Here is a 15,757-nt window from a genome sequence, read left to right as displayed (position 1 = left end):
AGCCGGAAAACAAGTGGCCGGGCAAGGCAATGCCGGTAATCACAATGCCGACAGAAAAAGCCAAGGTGTCGATCATGGCAATGCCGGTTGGTGGCCAAAATTATCCGTCCAAGAAAGGTGGAAACTTACCTAGTGGAGGTCAACCCCCTCGCCATCCGGCATATCAGCAAGCCGGTGGCCAAGCTCGAAGCAGATACGATGATGGTGATACGACAATGGAGAATGTCGGTTACCCAAAGCGCGTGTCGCAAGGGGCCGAGAATTCTCTCGGTTACCGGGTGGGGCTAAGATATCTGCCTGCTCATGATGCCCGACATCGCCTCAACCGGATCCACTTGTTCGAGATTCTTGAAGAGCAAGGTCTGCCTGGTCCGGAATGTTTTGGGCTCCGGACCATGAGGGAAAAGCCAGTGCGCAACTTTCAGTTGCCAAGAGGTAGAAAAACATATGACGACAATACTAAGACGGAGGATTGGTTGAGTGACTATGCCACTGTTGTACACGTCGCTGGTGGAAACCGCCGTTGGGCGGTGAGATATATGCCACAAATGTTTGAAGGTCCAGCCCGGATTTGGCTGAACAATATGCTCAGCCGGAAGTGTTGATGGTTGGCTTGACTTTGAATAAGCTTTCATCAGCAACTTCACCAACACCTACAATAGGCCAAACCAACCTCAACAGTTGTCCATGTGCAAGCAGCGTGAAAATGAGATTGACTGGGAATACTTAAACAGGTGGAGTGCAATGAGGAACTCCTGTGAATGAGTGATAGAAGCTCAATCCATCAGCTAGTTTGCCAATGACTGTCGACATGGTTCCATGCTATGGCAAAGGCTGCAGATAGAAATGCCACTCACTTTGGCGGAGACAATCCGGGTTGCAGATAGTTATGCTCTAGGTGACCCCACTCAGCCGACATTGACAGTTGAGCCAATGCTAAGATACCCGGTTCATGAAGGAACCCGGCGGAATGACCTCCAAGATCTCCGGATCAGCAACAAGAGAAGAGAAGATTTCCCCGACCGGCGGTATGGCCCACATCATGTGGCTGTTGTAGCTCAAGATCAGCTTGAAGCCGGCAGCAGCCAGAAGCAAAAGACTGGCGGCCAGCAGTGGGGCGGCTAGAAGAAGCAGTGGGGAGACAAGAAGCAGTGGCATGACAGGCCAATGTACACTTTCGAGGTGATGCTCGATCAGCCCTGCAGTTTTCACACTCCAAACCCGAGCAAGTTGGCGAACCACGCAACCCAGCAGTGCTCATGGATGTCGCGTGCATGCAAGGAAGATGCAACAAAGTTACCCCCTCTACCACTGCTCACTAGAGCAAACACCTAAAGCTTACCAGCTCAGCCGACTTACCCTATCAACCGGGAAAGGCCGGATGAAGTCAACCATGTCAACAACAACATCAACATCAACATCAATCCCAGTGCCAGGAGACCCTGCAACACTTATGAGGATCCACACCAGACATATGTGGTCTTCGTGACCGAACCAACCGACCGGCAAAGCTAATATCGGCGAGCCATGGAGGTCAATGCAGTAATACCGGTTGTGCCCTGATTCATGTATTGGTCGGAGCAAGACCTCAGTTGGACTCAGAGAGACCACCCGAAGGTGATGCCGAATCCGGGCGGCTATGCCTTGGTGCTGGATCCGACATTCTTCGTGCCTCAGATAAATGTGAAGTTTAGCCGGGTGCTCATCGACAACAGCAGTAGCATAAACATCATGTACCGGGATAAAATGCACAAGCTCGGTATTTCCGAGAACAAGTTGGAGCCAAGTTGGACAATGTTCCATGGCATTGTGCCGGAACTCTCATGTGACCCCATGGGCAAAGTCCGAGTTGAGGTGATTTCGGTCCACCATGGAGTATTGGGATCTTTTGTGTCTCCTCTATGTATTGTGTTTTGTTTGTCCTCCATGTGTATATTGTGTGCACCACCCTTCTAGCTCGCCTGAAAAGGAGACTTGTTGCTACTGTGAAAGTATCGATTTAACAAAGGAAAGGGATAACAGGCGTGCATTCACTAGGTTTTAGCTTAGTTTTTATGTTACCCATGCACTGAATCAATCCCAATCCCCTGATTTTAAATCCTTGTTGCCGCTGCCGCTCATGATCCACATCAACACTCGTCCTCCCCCGGCGAAGGGTGACATGAATTGAACGCTTCCGTTAGTAAGCCAGGGGCGTTGTCACCTGCTTGTGCCACTATCTAAGCCCTTACCCTGATCGTCTTGGCTTTGGCTCCGTCTCATTTCTATCAAATTGACATAACTAATGGGTTGGGGTGTGATTGACTGACTGGTGTGATATGATAAGGTGTTGGGACAAAGAAAAAAACCCTATAGGAACCGTTCTCATCCCAGTACGCAACAATGCACCGAAATCATACGCCATGTTTATTCATAAGGAGACAGAAACATGCAAATGAGCGAAGGACGGCTGAATCCATTTCCCTTATCAAGAATTCTTGCAAGTAACCCCTTATTATAGTTGCTCGCTCAAAGATCATTCAAATGAGCGAAGGACGGCTGAATCCATTTCCCTTATCAAAGATTCTTGCAATTGCAAGTAACCCCTTATTATAGTTGCTCGCTCAAAGATCATTCATGCGGACATGTCCCCATGAAGTATCCGACGACATCCAGAACCGGAGCCATAGCTCCATGATTCTTCTAGGCACTATTCAAGTGAAGCTATGAAAATAGTATTTATATACGGTCATCTCTAATTATATTGTTTTATCTAAGAAAGACAGTAATTCTACATATATTACGATTTATGGCAACCATATTCTTTTAGCATAAGAATGCTGTCACAACTTGACCAGAGTTGAGGCGAATATTTCAGTTAGCCATACCGTTGGGGATACCCTTAGTTTCAGCATGAGTCAGAGATCAGTTTGAAAATAAAGGTATTCGAGCAGAGTTTGTCACAAATTGATGATAGAAGTTCATGAAGTTTAAACATTCAAATTGATGATAGAAATTCATGAAGTTTAAACATTCTTTTTAACTCGTGCGAAGCTAGATGCTGGTATAAGATATCAAGATGTGTACCTGTCACTGTCAAATTGGTCAAATCTGAGGAAAGGTTTGAAGGATACAATGGTGGCGACCACATATCAAAACCTCCATAAGGTCAGATCAGCACAAGATGGCCTAGACATGACAGGCAAATTCTGCCAAAAGGAATTGGTTCAAAGCAAAACTAAATCATGCACATTAGGATAGGATAAAACAAACATGAGACGAACTGCATCAAGAAACAGAAACAAATACAGCAAGCAACAGTTTCCTACATAGTGTGTTGGGGTGATGAGATAACGAGGGTCAGCGTCTCTTAGTAAAACCAAGAATCCAATCACATAATTTGAAACCTCTGCCATGTCGAAATATGAACATTGAAGATCAAAGTACTGCCTAGTGCATGCTGATTGAAGAGGAAAGACGCCAGCACAACTAGAAGGTTAGGAAGCCCATAGTTTGCAGATATACATGAGTATTTAAGAGCATCGTAGCAGAAGGTAGATGCTACAGCAATTTTTCATATTGGCAATCTGACACCACGCAGTATGCTATTTCTCCCATGAATTAATTCACACCAAAAGCCATCAAGCACGCTTACGCCTCAAACCAAACAGCTGCAGAAATAGAGAAGATGGAAACTGAAGCATCAGTTATACGTATAATCTACAGTGAATACCACGGAATTTAGTGCTCCAGAAAAGTGCAGATTGAGGATATCAGCAAATGTGTGAGGCAGCAGTTAAGTGTAATGCCATATATGCAAGACAAATGTAGAAGAGTTCACCTGAAAGGGATATTGCAGAATCCATCCAATGATTGGAATCTGATATATGAAGGCTTGGATAGGAGCCCCATAACCACTGCAGAATGAAAGCGAAACTCAGTATCATCCAAAAATGAGTATTATAAAGAATTGGGTTGATGTAGGCGATGACCTGAAGAGGACAAAAGATCCATACAGCTCCATAATCATACCAGCAACAGGCCATCGGACAAACAGGAGAAACAGACCAAGGAAGAAAGGTATAGATCCCTGCAGAAAATTTAGCATCATCTCTTTAACATGTAGAACTGGGAGGCGCATAAATGTGGTCAGCATTTCGCTGTCTAATGAACAAAGGAGACTTGAATTTTCCTGATGGATATAGTTGTCTGAGAGAATGCGATATGCAATCAGTATTCTATGTATTATATACTGGCCATCCATGGTTAATCTACGAACGTTAGCAATTTTGCAGCACATAACCAGACTCGCAATCAACACCTTTAGTATCCTTTGCAAAACAGAAAATATAACACCTACGTAATCAACTGCTTGCTTAACCATGCAAGAGAGCCATGTCATAGTCATACACATTCAAGAAGAAATCTGGCTTCAGTAAGCAATGGATAGAAGATAATATAATGTAGCATTGCATTTAACCAAGTGTAGTTTTGAGCTTTGATGAAGCAATGTTACGTCATATATCTATCTAAGTTTCCAGTAAAAAAATGTATCCGTCTAAGATTCCAGAAAAAATGTGTCTATGCAAGTGTTGACTACCTTAATATTTGCCTTCTTTGTAAATAGCTGCCACATAGAGTGCCAACCTAGTAACAGGCCTACTCCAGTCAAGAAGAAAATCTGGAGGAAACAAGGTAGAGAAGAATAAAGTGGCATTATTATCTCATTTGATAAGGATCTATAAAACAAGAAGATTCTGTGAATTGGTGTATCATACATTACCAAGAGCCAACAAACCCCTGTCAAAGAAAAGGATAACGCCTAGGAATGAGAATAGGATGCCAAAGCCCACCAAACCTATGCCAATTTCTACATTGAAATATGATCATTAGTACTTCAATTTACATCTGAAAGAAGAAAATATAAACATGTGCCAACTTTCTGTAACTTGAACTTGATTACTCTCGATCATATTACTATTCTTAAAGCCCCTGTGCAAGTGATAACTTCAATCTGAGCTCAGGCTCACACCAAGGCAGCGATTTAGAACAATTTGCTTGCTACTAAGATTTCTAAGAAAAACATATATAACCAGGCATTATGTGCATTCGGCATTTTCGTGACCTATGCTGGAAAACAATGGTCAGGATAATGATGCTTTTTAGCCCCCTCATTCTTGTCCTTTTAGCCATAATTTCCGGCTGCTGAATTATGTTCTGAATTGCTAACTGTGTTGCACCAAAATTGTTTTATAGTATAGTGTAACAAAGTAGCTATGAGAGCAGGAATAAGTTACTTAACCAAACGGCAAAAGCTGGCTGCGGAAACAGGGATGTCATAATCCACCACAATGCCAAATGCAGCCGTAGTGCAGGCAACAAATGAACCCAATTTTTCATGAAACATTTCAGAGGCATAATGTATTGTAACATGTACATGTGAGATTATTTTACAAAATTTAGAACTTCAAAACACCTGTAAAACATCTTGGAATAAGAAGAGCACATGTACTCAGGAGTATAAACTCGTTAAAATTTCTGCAAATTATTTCTTCTCTTATGTTGTTTTAAAGTAAATGATAGTTCAGTTTGATTCAAATTTTTCAATAAAGTCAACGTGAGAAATATATGGTTTACACATATCAGAGCCGAAGTGTGTACAGGAAAAAAACTGGCAATATTATTAAACGTTTGCAATCTGTACACTCCCACCTCTAAAACTGGTACTAGCATTTTTTTGCCACATTGTTGCCCACCATGGCAAAGCCACCTCTAAACTGGACACATGGCATTAAGTGAAAGAATACAGGGTTAATATCCAGTTTTGCAGCTCGGGAGATCAAATGAACTTTACTTCAAAGTTCAGGGGTCATCTGGATTTTTTTCTAACAATTACGAAGTAGTGGTATACCACTCAGTTTTGCAGTAACAGGAACAGACACAATTGTCAAAATACCATCACAAAGATATTTAACAGTCAATATGCCATCACGATGAGGGTCATTGGGGAACTAGCATTGCAAATACGTGGTAATTTCCTTCTAGGTATTGCTAGCCTTAATCGTATATAAAAACGCCAACAAAAGGTGGAAATGTCGAGATGAAATATAAAAAAATCGAGTCTTCTGTAAGAATCCAGTAAGATCCTACATGTACTTTATAGCATGAAGTGTGAAGCTACAAAAAAAATTGTGCAAATTGTGTTGATATGTATGCTGTAAACAAACAAAAAAAGGTCATGGGTCTATATCATGAACTATATGTGTACTCCATTTGCTAAAAACATTCGTATATGGACAAACTGGCAATTATTTTGGGGGCTTGTATGTGGGGTGGGGGGTAAATGTTGCAGGTTCATACTTTATGCTGTATATGAATTTATCCATACTTCTTCAAAACTTGAAAATGTGTGTTCAAAATGTCTTTAAATACTTCTTAAGGACCAGTATAGATGATCGTTTGACATTGATCAGATCCATTGCATATTCCAAAATTTGTAAGACACCATATTACACACATTTGCAATGGTACTTTGATTTTCTATTTGCTCAACTGGATTTAAAAGGAAGAGACACAGTTGCCATCCTCATTTTTACTGAATATCAAAACCAAAATCAATGTAAGTGCTTTAGTCACTTGTAGTAGCTAGTAAGTAGTAGTGCTAAATGAGAACAGAGCTTTACTTTTGATTTCGCTGATCTCGTAGGCCATTGCACCAGAGCCGGAAGATACCAATACAGTTTCAGTTCACTAGTCCACCTAGGCACCAACTGAGCCTGCAATTTCACATAACAGTACATTAAAAAATCTAATCATTAATTAAGTAAAGGAAGATTAGCACATATTCAGAATCACACAGATATTCTGCTTGGACAGAGGGTGGTATCACAAGGGCTGTATGAGACTTCTAAAGTGGATGTTGGACAACAGAAATACAAAGAAGTTAGACATGTTTATCCAACTCGCCCAACCTGCCGAAGCTAAATGCCCACAGCAATAAACTTAACAGCACATTTTGCAGTAGTATTTTATGAAGGCATACCATTCGAGTGGTATTTTGCTTAAGTGGCACTTTAGCATATCTATGGTGGTATTTCTGTTAAAAAATAATGAATTACAAACTGAAAAGGTATACAAAAAAACTAGTGTTTCTGACTTATGCTCTGAAGAGTTACCAGTTGTCTATGACAGCTTATAATAAAGCGAAACAAAAGAAGATGTTCACATCAGAAAGTGGGATATACGATGAGCAACCCACGAAAAGGACAATTAGTGGCAATACTTATTTCTACATTTTAAAGAACTACAGGGCTAGTTTGTTCCAAATTCAAATACCAGCACTGATGTCCATAGTGCCTGATGTATCTTAATTCAAACAATTATGCAAATCGCAGTACCATAGCTTAAGGATTCCAACCCCTTCAAACACGGTCAACCTTCCTGAACTTGTGCAGAAACAATTGCTATATAAAAGCTACCAACTGTGACAGGAAACAGGAATCACATGAGACACATAACTTGCAGTAACAAACTCTAATCAGGATCACAGAGTTGACCGACAACTCTTCACAGAAATAAGTCAGCTTTGTTTTGAACTCTATGGTAGCTGGCCAAGGGTACAAAATGTCAACTAATCCATTCCAGGTACATCCGGGCTCCAGAACTTGCAGGAGAGCGAGCCACTAGCTCTGTGTTGGTTTAGTACACGACCACGGAACTTCTTCTACGAAACAGATATACAATCACAACAGAGAAGCTACAGGCACTTTACTTGGGCAAGTTCGCCTATGCCAGCGCAAGTAGACGCTGAGCCAGATGAAGTCAGGACGAAAGTTTCAGTTACTAGTGCTACGGCTCTAGTTCACATGTCCCCGCAGTTGCAGCCTAGGCCCGCACAGCGCGGCGGGCTGGTGAGCACTGCGACTCGAAGTACGGCTCTAAAACCGCAACGGCAGCAACAGCTCGGGTGGTGGGAGACTCAGATTGGAGAAGGAGAAGGGCATCGCCGGGCCGTCAGCACGTGTAACAGCTAACGAGAGCCCGAGACAGGCAGCGCGAGGGTTTGCCCCAATACGACCACGCGTAGGCGCGTCAAGAGGCAGAACAACGCACGGGGTGGCCAAAATTTCGCGGGCATCGGCGCCTGCCTGCAGGGAATGGATCGAGATGCGCGGGGAAGCAATTCGAGGAGAGTGAGATTAGGGCTTATTACCTGCCGATGAAACACGGATCCCACGCGATGTGGGAGGTTGCGGTGCGAGTAGATCGCAGCGCGCGCCGGCGTGCAGCTTTGGTGGGAGAAAGCGGCGAGAGCTCCGCTCGGTTGCCACCGGCCGCCGGCTTCGATGGTGGTAAGAGCGGCTGACCGGAACGGCAGGTAAGCGTTTTGCACAAGAAGGAGAAGGCGTTAGCTAAGGGCACGAGGGTCCACCAGACAGGGTCCGACATCGGGCCGGGCTTTTTGGGCCCAAAGCACGAAACAATTGGGCCGGGCCAGGCACAAAGCCCAGAGAAGGACGGGCTTTTTCTCGCTGTTACGCACGTGGGCCGGCCCGGGCACAGCACGAAAGTACATATTTACAGAAAAAAGATCAAAAGTACTCATTCCGTCCCACCAAAAATGATATATCCAAATTTTGATAAAGTTGACACTTTTGATGAAACGGAGGGAGTATTTTGCTCCACGGTTCGAATCCCGCTCAACGGGACGTAGGAGCAAGTCATACGCCACTACAATGGGTTCACGTCTTTTTAAACATATTTAAGCCTCGAGCTTGGGACAGAATAGGCTGCATCAGGCTTTCGTGAAGCTGGGCCAGGCACAAAATATTGGTGGGGCGTGCTTTTTCTGAGATGGTGGGGTGTGCCTACCTGGCCATGCCTAGGCCATGCCGGGCCGGGCCGATGGCCAGCATTAGGTCCGAGCATCTCAAAGGATAACCTGAAATGCTCCTATTTTTTCCCTATTACAAACTCTCGGCTAACCTGGTAGTAGAAACTAGATAGTGGCAAAAAATTTGCGACCTACTATGCTTTTACCTTTTCGTTATTACCTCTGAAAGGATGAGATGTCGCCTAGAGGGGGATGAATAGGCGTTTAAAAACTCTTACGGATTTGGCTCGTAAGAATGCGGAATTAAACTAACGTTTAGTTTAAAAACACAAACCCTAAATATGTTAGGCTCACCTAAGTGCAGCAACAACAACTAGAGCTAAGCAAGATAGGCACAAGATATATGTAGCACAAGTGATAGCAAGATATATGTACTTCAAGCACGATGGCTATCACAAGGAAAGTAAGCTCAGGTATAGAAATAACCGAGACACGCGGAGACGAGGATGTATTCTCGTGTTCCCTTTCTTTGCAAGAAGGTACGTCACGTTTGGAGGAGTGGAGGTCCCACGAAAGATTCCCCAACGCCACGAAGGCTCACCCTATTCTCCGAGCCACACCCACGAAGGATAATGGCCCTTTCCTTATGGTTAGCTTTTCCTCCACTCCGGAGATGGCAAGCTCCACAACCACTTCACAAGCTCCACGAAGGAGAAGCCCGGGCCTCTTCACAATCTTCCTTGAAGAGATCACCGGAGCACCAACCGCCAAGCCAACTAGGAGGTCTCCCTCCAAGAGTAACAAGCTCACCGTCTCTCACTCGAACTAATCGTGGTGGAGAGCTCAACACTATGCAATGATGCAAAGCAAGAACACTAGAGGTGTTCAAATCCTTCACACTCAAATCTCACCAAAGCAACAAATGCTAGGATGAGATTAGAGAGGAAGAACAAAGAGGAAATCAACAAATGACTCCAAGATCTAGATCCAAGGGGTTCCCCTCACTTAGAGGAGAAATGGATTGGTGGGGATTGTAGATCTAGATCTCATCTCTTAGATCCCTCAAGAATGAGCAAGAATCATGGGGGAATCAAGAGAGAGGGCAAGTTCTTCAAAGTCAACAATGGAGGAGAGAGAGTGGAAGAACTTAACCAGCCCAATGAGGAAGAATGGCTATTTATAACCCAAGAGCAAATATAACCGTTGGAGAAAAGTTGGGCTGACTCAACCGTCGAGGAGGCCGGTCAACCGGGCCTGGGGCCGGGCCGTCCGGTTCAGGACCGGTCGAGCCGGGCCACAGACCGGGCCATCCGGCCCAAACCGGACCGGGCGCCGGGCCATGACCGGGCTAAGGAGTCGGCGATACTAGATGGCGCCCGGATGGCACCGGTGCCACGGCCGGTCCAACCGGACCACAGACCGGCCAGGGGCAAAATAGCTTTTCTTCATTTTAAACATAAAATGTTCCCGGACTCCGATTGACATGAAACCAATTTTGTTGGAAAGATAACGACAAATAGAACCCACCAAAAACGATGAATTTAGAGAGGAAAATATAATGATAATTTTGTTGGAAATATGGAGACTCCTCACAGGATATTTTAGATGAATTTAGAGAGGGATTCTCCCACCGTCAAGAAACGGTGAAGACGTCCAAACTCGAAAACGCAATAGAAGATGCATGTGGATTCCGTTTTCGATGAACTTGGGCTTGTTGTAAAGCTAGCAACAAGCTCAAGAACCTTACACAGAGAAACACCAAGGAGCAATAGGGATATGCAAAGAATGCAAATGATTGAGCTCCCTAAGACGATGCGATCAAGTTACCCAACCGAAAGCCCCTCTTGATAGTGCGGCTATCTATCCTATAATCCGGTCTCCCAACAATCACCTTGAGACCGGTAAAAGGAAAACCTAGCAAGGCCATACCTTTGCCTTGCGCATCCCGCTTTGATCTTGATGATAACTCTTCAAGCTCCACTCAAGCCGGAATGCCTCACTTGATCATCGTTGCTTCGTGAAGACTCACAAATGCTCCCCCATACACCATGATGGGAAAGCTCCGTTGATGCATGATGACCCACAAGTATAGGGGATCGCAACAGTCTTCGAGGGAAGTAAAACCCAAATTTATTGATTCGACACAAGGGGAGGTAAAGAATACTTATAAGCCTTAACAACTGAGTTGTCAATTCAGTCGCACTGGAAAAGCACTAGTAACGAGGGTGATGTGAAAGTAGCGATGATATGAGAGCAATGAGTAACGTGATAACACAGCGACAGTAATAATAGTATGAAAGCAATGGCACCAGAAAACAGTTGACATGTAGAACAAGTATATGATGATGAAAGATGGACCGGGGTTCCCAGCTATCTACACTAGTGGTAACTCTCCAATAACAAGTGTTGGGTGAACAAATTACAGTCGGGCAATTGATAGGATTGAAATAGCATTAAGACATAATATCAAGATCATTAATCATGTAGGCATGTTTTCCAATAATAGTCGTACGTGCTCGCAATGAGAAACTTGCACAACATCTTTTGTCCTACCAGCCGGTGGCAGCCGGGCCTCTAGGGAATCTCATTGGATATTAAGGTACTCCTTTTAATAGAGCACCGGAGCAAAGCATTAACACTCCGTGAAAACATGTGATCCTCACATCACTACCATCCCCTCCGGTTGTCCCGATTTCGTCACTTCGGGGCCATTGGTTCCGGACAGTGACATGTGCATACAACTTGTAGATACAATCTAAGCAATAAGTATAGAGCTCAAATCTAAGATCATGCCACTCGGGCCCTAGTGACAAGCATTAAACACAACAAGATTGCAGCAACAATAACTTCATAAACTTTGTAGATAGACAATCATAACGTAACAATCCATCGGATCCCGACAAACACAACACCGATTACATCGGATGAATCTCAATCATGTCAGGCAGCTCATGAGATCATTGTATTGAAGTACATGGGGGAGAGAATACCAACTAGCTACGGCTAGAACCCGTAGTCCATGGGGGAACTACTCACGGAGCATGATGGAGGCGATGGCGTTGATGGAGATGGCTTCCGGGGCACTTCCCCGCCCGGCGAGGATGCCGGGACGAGACTCTCGTCCCCCGAATTGGAGTTTCGCGATGGTGGCGGCGCCCGGAGTCTTTCCGGAGTTTCGTCAAGAGTTACGATGTTTTTAGGTCGAAAGGGATTTTATAGGCGAAGAGGCGGCGCAGGGGGCACACGGGGCGCCACACCACGAGCCGGCGCGGGCCCGGGCCGGGCCGCGCCGCCCTATGGTGTGGTGGCCCTCCGGCCCCTCTCCGACTCTTCTTCGGTGTTCGGACGCTTCCGGGAAAAATAGGAGGTTTGGTCTTCGTTTCGTCGAATTCGAGAATATTGCCCGAACGACCTTTCCGGAACCAAAAACGGCAGAAAACGAGAACCGGCACTGTGGCATCTTGTTAATAGGTTAGTTCCGGAAAACGCATGAAATCATCATAAAGTGCAAGCAAAACATGTAAGTATTGTCATAAAACAAGCATGGAACAACGAAATTATGGATACGTTGGAGACGTATCAAGCATCCCCAAGCTTAGTTCCTGCTCGTCCCGAGCGAGTAAACGATAAAAAGAATAATTTCGTAGTGACATGCTACTTACATAACCTTGATCATACTATTACAAAGCACATGAAATGAATGAAGTGACTCAAGGCAATGATCTATAGTTGCTAACAAGTAGATAACATATAGCAAAACTTTTCATGAATAATACCTTCAAGACTGGTATCAAAAGTCTTGCATAAGAGTTAACTCATAAAGCAATAAGTTCAAAGTAAAGGCATCGAAGCAACACAAAGGAAGATATAAGTTTCAGCGGTTGCTTTCAACTTGTAACATGCATATCTCATGGATAATTGTCAACACAAAGTAATATGATGAATGCGAATAAGCAAGTATGTAAGAATCAATGCACAATTGACACAAGTGTTTGCTTCTAAGATGGAAGGAAGTAGGTAAACTGACTCAACATAAAGTAAAAGAATGACCCTTCAAAGAGGAAAGCATCGATTGCTATATTTGTGCTAGAGCTTTGGTTTTGAAAACATAAAGAGAGCATAAAAGTAAAGTTTTGAGAGGTGTTTGTTGTTGTCAACGAATGGTAGTGGGCACTCTAACCCCCTTGCCAGACAATCCTTCAAGAGCGGCTCCCATGAATTATTTTTATTTTTGGGTGGCACTCCTTCCAACCTTTGTTTCACAAACCATGGCTAACCGAATCCTCGGGTGCCTGCCAACAATCTCATACCATGAAGGAGTGCCTTTTTATTTTAGTTTTATTATGATGACACTCCTCCCCACCTTTGCTTTCTCAAGCCATGGCTAACCGAATCCTTCGGGTGCCGTCCAACAATCACATACCATGGAGGAGTGTCTATTTTTGTTAATTAATTTGGGACCGGGAATCCCATTGCCGACTCTTTTTGCAAAATTATTGGATAAGCGGATGAAGCCACTAGTCCATTGGCGAAAGTTGCCCAACAAGATTGAAAGATAAACGCCACATACTTCCTCATGAGCTATAAAACATTGACACAAATCAGAGGTAATAAATTTTGAATTGTTTAAAGGTAGCACTCAAGCAATTTACTTTGGAATGGCAGGAAATACCACATAGTAGGTAGGTATGGTGGACACAAATGGCATAGTGGTTGGCTCAAGTATTTTGGATGCATGAGAAGTAATCCCTCTCGATACAAGGCTTAGGCTAGCAAGGCTATTTGAAGCAAACACAAGTATGAACCGGTACAGCAAAACTTACATAAGAACATATTGCAAGCATTATAATACTCCACACTGTCTTTCTTGTTGCTCAAACACTTTTACTAGAAAATATCTAGACCTTAAGAGAGACCAATTATGCAAACCAATTTCAACAAGCTCTACAGTAGTTCTCCACTAATAGGCTTAAACTACATGAAAAAACTTAATAATGATCTATTTGAGAGCTCAAAACAATTGCCAAGTGTCAAATTATCCAAGACATATGAGGCATTTTCTTTTTCCAACCAAATATAAATAAGTGCAATAGCTTCCAACTTTTATCATTGAACATTAAAAGTAAAACGAAGAACATGAGTGTTCATATGAAAAAGCGGAGCGTGTATCTCTCTGTTGACTGCCAAAACCCACCGGCGGGCAGCGGCCTTGTCAACACCGTAGAGCCGGGAAGAGCCTAGAGCTGCGGCTGGCTGAGACCCCTCCGAGCGACGGCCCGCAATGCTCTTCTGGTCACACGCAGCGATGCGAAGTGCAGGGCGTGCCACCCGACCTATACCCGGTCGGGAAGGTGATGGGGATGCCTCGCTTAGTTTCTGCGGAGGCATACATGTAAACATTAAATACGAGCCTCGATCGGCTCTCGGGTTATCCCGTGAATCGGCTCAAAGAGCCGATCCACCCATGATTCGTACGGGGTGCACGAATACTTGGTGGTCCTGCTTGATCAAGATGAAGCTAATGAGATCTACGACGATTTAGGGTTTTCACCGCATAATCGGATCATCCTACTCCAGGTTGGGCCTCGCGGCCACGCACGGTGCTCGTAAGCCGATCCTAAACAAGGCCTAAAAACCAACATGAAGTTGATCCTCGGAACATCCCGTTTAGGACTTGCGAACGCCACCCTATGTGCCACTCGGATCCTCCCCCCTTTGTAAGGCCTAACTATTGCGGATATTAAACTAATCCTTGTAGAACAAGGAGCAATCGTAACGGATCAGATCTACTAAATAATGATCAAGCGGGGTGCCGCCCCCACACCGAGATAGGCGTGAGGGCGGCTAGATATGCAAGGGTTGCACTACGTAAGCATGCTTAAACGAAGAACAATGCTAACCCTAACACATCTAATGATAACTACGTTGCTCGCCATCAAAAGCGCTTCGATACGAGCAACGCATGAACAACGTGGGGCTTGTGCTGCCTAGATTGCAAGATGCGATCTAGGCAGCATGTCGCTTACCTGATAGAAACCCTCGAGACGAAGGAGTTGGCGATGCGCCGAGATTGGTTTGTTTTGGGGTTGAACGTGAGTTGTTGTTTATTCCATAAACCCTAGATACATATTTATAGTCCGAGCGGACTCTCTAATGCGGGCGTGCACCAAACCGTGCACGAATAAGATTCTATCTCTAAACTAAGATATGATCTAATATGTTACAGATACACGGGCAATTAAGCCCAACTTGGTATAAAAGGCCGATCCACATACTTCTTATATATATATTCCTTCACATCCATCTTCGATCGCGGCCCACCTCTGACTTGGTCAAATTCTGGTGATAACACATGCCCCCCTGGTTTTGGAAATGATATTTCCAAAATCATTACGTTTTTCTTTCGTCGGGTCATGTCATGGCGAGAGCGAGAACCATTGCAGCATTTTTCGTCGGGTCATGTCATGGCAGAGCGAGAACCATTGCTCCGCACAATTTGACCGTTGTCTTTGGGTACCGCCTCCTCGAAAACTCGCCGTGGCATTGAATTTTTTCACCGTAGCCCCCTTTTATTTAACCGCTCCGAGTGATTCGCCATTTCACCATCCTCGCTCTGTCCTGGCCATCGGTGCCAACAAACCCTCAAAACTCCCACAGCCATGTCTTCCTCTTCTTCCTCTTCCTCGTCGGTCTTCCACGACTCCTCCTCCGAGCTTTCCTACGGGTCCTCTTCCTCCCATGAGACGCCACCGGACATCCGCGCCCCAGAAGCATGGGACCCGGAAGACCACGCCTCCTCTCGTCCGGTCCGAAGACGACCAGTCCCGGACCGGCGGGGACGAAGATCTTCGGTTCCTCGCCATCGGGAACCGGAGTCGGAGAGCGAGGACGACCGGTTCCCCGGGACGGCTGCCCCACCTCCGAAGAAGAGGAAGAGGAAGACGA

General features: G+C 44.7%; 1 protein-coding gene across 1 annotated transcript; it reads right to left on the bottom strand.

Annotated features, from left to right (window-relative positions):
* Positions 1-3,330: 3,330 nt before the first annotated feature.
* Positions 3,331-8,335, bottom strand: LOC124688484 (vesicle transport protein GOT1-like). Its single transcript, XM_047222156.1, has 7 exons — positions 8,192-8,335; positions 6,663-6,755; positions 4,758-4,849; positions 4,580-4,660; positions 3,972-4,069; positions 3,821-3,896; positions 3,331-3,650 (listed from the first exon to the last, which is right to left on the bottom strand). The coding sequence occupies exons 2-7, from the start codon at positions 6,688-6,690 to the stop codon at positions 3,621-3,623; spliced, it is 405 nt and encodes a 134-aa protein (XP_047078112.1). The 5' UTR covers positions 6,691-6,755; positions 8,192-8,335; the 3' UTR covers positions 3,331-3,620.
* Positions 8,336-15,757: the final 7,422 nt, after the last annotated feature.

The sequence above is a fragment of the Lolium rigidum genome, chromosome 2 (genome assembly GCF_022539505.1).
Source record: "Lolium rigidum isolate FL_2022 chromosome 2, APGP_CSIRO_Lrig_0.1, whole genome shotgun sequence".
In the NCBI taxonomy this organism is placed as follows: Eukaryota; Viridiplantae; Streptophyta; class Magnoliopsida; order Poales; family Poaceae; genus Lolium; species Lolium rigidum.
Note: the sequence above shows the minus strand (reverse complement) of the source record. Positions and strands in the feature narration are given on the sequence as shown.